The sequence below is a fragment of the Montipora foliosa genome, chromosome 2 (assembly GCF_036669935.1).
Source record: "Montipora foliosa isolate CH-2021 chromosome 2, ASM3666993v2, whole genome shotgun sequence".
Lineage (NCBI taxonomy): Eukaryota > Metazoa > Cnidaria > Anthozoa > Scleractinia > Acroporidae > Montipora > Montipora foliosa.
The window spans coordinates 41,265,764-41,271,996 of record NC_090870.1 but is presented as its reverse complement, the minus strand read 5'-3'; the positions used below and the strand labels follow the sequence as shown (position 1 = coordinate 41,271,996).

General features: G+C 42.1%; 2 protein-coding genes across 3 annotated transcripts in view; one reads left to right on the top strand and one right to left on the bottom strand.

Moving 5' to 3' along the window:
• LOC137993095 (serine/threonine-protein kinase Kist-like) overlaps positions 1-1,149 on the bottom strand; it is a 15,023-nt gene extending 13,874 nt beyond the window's left edge. Inside the window, exons 1-2 of one of the 2 annotated variants that reach the window (XM_068838758.1) lie at positions 718-1,149; positions 1-38 (exon numbers count right to left, since the gene is read on the bottom strand). The exon at positions 1-38 is cut by the window's left edge and continues 240 nt beyond it. In XM_068838758.1, coding sequence (XP_068694859.1) covers positions 1-38; positions 718-997 — 318 coding nt within the window. In that variant the 5' untranslated portion in view covers positions 998-1,149. The remainder of the gene's footprint in view (positions 39-717) is intronic. The other variant, XM_068838759.1, reaches the window with a different exon arrangement.
• A 270-nt stretch (positions 1,150-1,419) lies between these two features.
• LOC137993094 (uncharacterized) lies at positions 1,420-4,091 on the top strand. Its single transcript, XM_068838757.1, has one exon. It carries the CDS (start codon positions 1,526-1,528, stop codon positions 3,953-3,955), a length of 2,430 nt encoding a protein of 809 aa, XP_068694858.1. The 5' UTR covers positions 1,420-1,525; the 3' UTR covers positions 3,956-4,091.
• Positions 4,092-6,233: the final 2,142 nt, after the last annotated feature.

Here is a 6,233-nt window from a genome sequence, read left to right as displayed (position 1 = left end):
CATCTGACCTTTGTAAGAGAAGTAATCCAGCAACTGTACTGAAAAGGAATGAAAAAGCAAATTGTGCCTAGTTTTGGTGAAACAAATAATTTTGTGGTGATGGTGAGTCACAAATGACAGGAAATAATGAGAAAAATTTGTAGCGCAACATTTTTTGCAACACCCCCTCCTAAGAAAAATTCTGGATCTGCCCCTGATTGGGTTACTTGGTGGGCAAACTAAACAAAGGGTAAAGTAAAGTCTGTTTACCAGCCAAATGGCCCATCAGAGCCGGAGCTTATCTCAATTTCTGTGGCATGAAGCAACTAGGAGTATTTTTTACTCCCCCCTGGATGGGATGCCAGTCCATCGCAGGGTTACCCCTAGCATTTCACCAAGAACACAACATTTCCCCAAGAACACAACACAATGTCCCCGGCCAGGACCCAAACCCGGACCACTCGATCCAGAGTCGAGCACACTAACCATGAGGCCACCGCGCCTCCCAAAAAAAACAAAGGATGACCTCGACAATAAATTTCTTTGGTATTTCAAAGTTCACAGACGTGAGCCCTCGAGTTCAAGAGTTCTGGAACATGACTGTTACATTCGTTTGACCACTAGTCCATATTGTGCAATGCTGGATACAACAGTCGTGCATGATGTTGAATCTGTTTTACCCGGCCTTGAGGTGTAAAATCATGTAAATTAGGAATGACTTAGTTTAGGCAATCTTACCTACGTAACCCTTTTCGTTAAAATCTCTTTGGCTTTTCAAATACTCCAAAATTTCTATTTCATTAGCACCAGCTACGTCAAAATGAAGTCCTTGCTTGAAAATCTTGACAGCCGCTTTGATATCCCGAGATTTCTTTTGGCTGTGATTGGACGTTATGGACCCACAAGCCTCGACCACCACGCTACATGTTCCTCGTCCAAGATAACTGCCAAGTTTCCACGTATGTTTCCTTGACTGTAAATTTAACCCCTCAAATTCGTTGCAAACTGAGGCCGTCATCGCTGCAAAGATTTAACCACCAAGAAAAACTTGATCTTTAGTTTTCTTTCACCACTTACGACAATATGAAGAAATCCCGGAAAAAAAATGGGAAAATTATGACAGCACTGTAATTGCTACCACTGATCGATCTTTTTGCATCAAATGTCTTTCTTTTTGTAACACAGAGGGGAGGGTAGTTCGGTCGTGAGTGTATTAGAAAATTTTCAGGGCAAGTGACAGGCACCATAATTTTTCACCATTTCTCATGCGACAAATATATTTTTTAAATTCTTTCTTCCAATTTTCAGTCGTTCCTGCTCTCTTCCTTTGAATTTTCGTGACTTTTGCAATTTCTGGGAGTCTATACCCTGATACGAAAGTGATTGCGCCCACGAAAAAAACATCACTACCAGCGTTTCACAGCTAAGAACATGCGCACAGAACGTAAACACCATGTGAGATTTCATTTGTGATTTGTTTCTTGAGTTCTCTTGGATACTCACGGCATGTCTCGATTGTAGCGTCTTCAGTGAATACAAGAGAGAAATGGAAGCTATTTTAGACGAGAAGGAGACAGAAGATCCAGATTATGAGTCAATAAGCAGTGAACAAAAGCGCGAACAATGGAGCCTAAGCTCTCGACAACAAGACGTGAAAGACCAAACTATACAGAAAATAGATAACATTATTCGCCAACAATTCGGTTTTGAGATACATCTTAAGGAGAGGGAAGTTAATGTAATTCATGAACGAATCAGTCAAGCGAAGGCAATGTTGGACCGACTAAGAGCTTGCGTGTTGGCGAAATACTACGGTACATCCGAGCTAAAAGGAAATCGAACGGAAAGGGAAAACTTTGGTGCCAGGAAGTCAGCTCGAAATCTTATCTCAGCAGCTCGGTTTCCAAAGACTTTTTCTGAATCAGCAACGAGAGGTAGTGGTTTTTCGTACAAGTCAAGCACCTCAGATGCAAGTGAGCTAAAGACACCCTCAGCAACGGAGTCTCCTAAAAACGGTAACCTTGTTATTTGTGAATCCAAAGTCACGACATCTCATGAAGCTGGGTCACGAATTCCGTTAGGACAAACTTGTGTCAATAACTCGCTTTCTAATGGAAAGCAAGGGCGATTAAAAATAACTTCTTGTGATGATTTGAATATGACTAGAGGATTGAAAGAGAAACTACAAGTTTCGATTCCATCGCATACCCTTGTGCAAAATAATGAATCGAGGCTAACTGGCTGTAAAATAAGCCAAAATGATTTGAAGATCGATGCGAGCGAAAAGAGCGGACCAAATCCGATAGGAAACTTTTGGAATGCAGAATCCACGTCATTAACTTGCTTGGGTTCGAGATTTTACCTAAAGAAGCGAATTATTATTGGCAACACGTCAAAGTTCATCTCCATCGACAATAGAGAAGAAAACGACAAATCAACGCACAAATGGATGGTGTACGTGCGCGGTCCGCCAGAGGAACCAAACATTGATCGATTCATAAAGAAAGTCTGGTTTTTCCTTCATCCGAGCTACCGTCCAAATGACATCGTGGAAGTGAACAAGCCACCGTTTCATTTAACAAGAAGAGGATGGGGTGAATTTCCAGTGCGAGTCCAGTTGCACTTTGTTGATCCCAGGAACAAGAGAGTGGATGTCATTCATGAGCTGAAGCTGGATAGAACATATACAGGGCTACAGACATTGGGAGCAGAGACTGTCGTAGACTTGGAATTAGATCGCAGAACATTTAACGACAATTGCATTTCATTTGATTCATCGAACTCTGTCATAGAAGAAACCTTATCTACAAATCTAGTCAATGTCACAGCTAATGCTACTGAGGAAAATCATCATTGTCATTCAGAAAGGAGACCCGGTAGTACTGTGCGCAACAAGGAACTTGCTAAGAAGCTTGTCACAGAGAATAATAGCCCTTCTAGTTTTGGAATTTCGGTGCAGTATCCTCAGTTGAAGAAAATGAAGCTAGAATCTCCGAAATCAGTCGATGTTTCCTCGGCTATTTCATCAGTCACGTCCACACCTGTCAACAGTTTGCCAGCTTCGCGGTGTAGCAGCCCCGAGACCACCACAAGCAGCCGCTGCGAACTTGAAGCCACGGTCAAGTTTACGGACGAAATACGTGAATGCCTGCGACTGGCAGGGAAACATCACCCGCTGATTCACTCTCAGAGGAATTTAGTTACGTATCCCTATTGTGCATCCTCAGTTGAACAGTTTGCGAGCTGGGGTATTGGTAAGAGGAGAGCCTGCGAATGGCAAAGGGCAGCTGCTGTCAGACGATACCTATCCCGATGTATACCCTCGTGTACGCTCAGCACGAAAGATGTGCTTTTGTGGTTCCGTCGATATGGTTACAGCCCGTCAGATATATCGGCTGTTAACGAGAATGCCTCATTCTGCAAACTATGTGGAGGCTACTTACTCGAAGTCAGTTTAGATGAAAGTGGAGTCCACGAGTGTGAAAAGGAGTCATTCACCAGCGTTACGTCTTCTACTGCCTTCTTGTCAGAAATTAAAGAACAAGAAAAACGGCTCCCTGATGTTCCAAAAGCAGACGACGACTGTGAAGACTTCGATGTAGACGTAGTGGGTTTATCACCTGAAAGAGAGTCTAGCAAACAGCAAGAAAGCAAGTCAGTGGTGTATATATTGTCCGTGACACCGGAGCAGATGTGGGTTCGGGAGGCGTGCAGTGATATAGGTATCAAGCTAAAATCCATAAGTATGGACGGAGTAAATCTTCACGTCATCGAGACCATGCTTTTAGCGGCGGTCCAAAGATTTGCTGAGGATATTCTACGCCAATCCTGGGCATGCGTCACCGACCAGAACACCTCATACGGCATCAGACTTGTCACACCCAGTCACGTGCACAAAGCTGTTTGTTCTCTTCCTTTATGTGACTTTTTGAGTAATGTGTATCTCGGTGAGAATTTGACACCTGATGACAAGTAGCTAGACCTGTTGTGTGAGACGCACTCGGTTGAGACTTGATGAAACTGATCTTGTGTACTGAGATGACCTACTTGGCAAGTCGCTATTACACTTTGTCCCAAAGGTATTGAATAAACTATAAAGCCATCTTCGATAAGCAATGTGTCAGTTTGTCGTAAGGGTACTTCCTCAATTTTGCAGATACCGTGCACGCAGTTGAAGCGAGACAAAAAAAACCCTTTACAACCCCAAATTTCATTTGATTGGTATAGGCCACAGCTCTATTGTGTCTAGTATATGGGCCTATTGTTTGTTGTTTGTAGTGTTTTGTACCCGTTGTTTTCCTACGTATTCAGTTCACAAGATTGCTTGTAATAGCTGTGCTGGCCCCGAACTTGATTTTTCACTCAAAACTGATACTTTTCCTGGAGTAGCTTTAGAGTTTCTTGCCTCCTTTTATGGTCACTACCTTTCAGTTTGTGCGCGCAAACCATTGGTTAGTGAGACACCTGTGTGTTGTGTGTGGATCATGTTAATCTGGTATGGTATGGTTTGGTATGTGTTGTGTGTGGGGTCGTGTTAGTCTCACGATCGAAGCGGTTATTTTCTGGTTTATCCGCGTTTTAAATCTCGAAGAGAGGTATTTTTAGGTTCTAAGTTTGGATACAGAGCACGAGTAACCAGATTTTGAATACAACCAACCTACAGCGGCTTTGCACCAACCACACGATTTGCCAACGCTAGCATCCGGTAGCGCATGAATAGGGACTATCTATATTTCTACTTTTAAGGGTCTTAAAGTGCTTATGCAAATCTCGTGAAATTGCGCTCACACAAGGGTAGAGAAAGAAGCCTACCACCTGCTGATTACATCACCGTTGCTCTTCCAACTGAGACCAGACGGGAGCACGCCGGCTTAGTTGACTGACTATCAAACTATTGTAGTACTAACTGAATTGACATAATGAGTTGCTGGCCGATGGGATTTGTGGAAGGTTCGTTTGGAAACCTGTACATTTCTCCGATGTTGTCGGTCAGGCCGTTTTCCATTGTAAATCATTTTCATTTCCTGTTGAGAAGCTTAAAAATTATTTCCCCTCTGTACCAATTCAACTGCTCTTCCGTACGAAGTGGCGATGGCATTTTGATTCCATGGTAACGTTGGAAGTACTCAAAAAACGATCACAATTTGACACGCGCGGGGCCGGTTGGAAAAAAATCAAGTTTCCAAACAGCCGTCACAAATAGTCCTTTACATTTCGAAATTCAACAAGCAACAAAAATCGTTTCCTTACCGTCCGAAAGAGTCCAAAGATGGGGCGAGAAAGAAAGACAACTTTAAATGAGAAAACAAACAAGTCTAACCCAAGCATTTGAATATTTTTATCCAAATATATTTGAGCCAGGTTGATATGCTTAAAAAACAATGTTCCCTCGTTTTGGTACGTGAGAAAGATATGGTAGCGCTTTTCATGAATCGTTGATTACACCTGACCATGCGGAAAACTGAACAAACACTGAAGCAAACATAACCGAATCGGCGAAGAGTATAAGGATCATCGAGTCACCTACAGAGATAAGAGTGGCGTGAAGTAGCGTTTTAATTTATAAGTTGTTTTTGTTGTCCCGGCAGATAAAATAGCCGAAAAGGCGAGGGTAGGCTTTTACTAGTCCATAATTCTGACCTCCGTACTCGTTGTTTTGAAATATTCCATTTCAATGCAAGTGAGTAATGGCGGTGATATCTTGACCACAAAATCCGGCTTATTATTAAAGCTTTAGCTTATCTCAGAATACTCCACTACATTACTCGAGAACTTTTTTTTCCCACAAAAAGCACTTCGATCATATCTAAATGCAAAAGTTAGCATAAATAACGTTCACTATAGAGTTGACGTTTTGAAGCAGAGGTAATCACAGTTTTTTTCCCCGACAAATTGACTGGGAAGTGGTAATTTGGAAAGCGACATGCCGGATGAAATCTCGTTTTTGTTTCATTTTGTCAAAGAGAAACGTTTGTCCAACTTGGGAGCAGCTGATGTGTTATGCCATTTTTCTTGAGAAAATCTTCATAGAGCAACCAGGACGGGTGATTTTAGATGGCACATTTACTTAATCCTGGCCATCGCGATATGACTGTTATAACTAATATGATTTGAAAAAAGTCCTTCTTTCGGTCTTGCCCTTGCATGGCTCGCATGACTTGGTAAAAGATATGTTCAAGAAACGCCGAACTTCTCTTTTTTCACGTTTATTTTGTTGATTTGCATTTCAAATATAAAGTTAAAGAAAATGATTT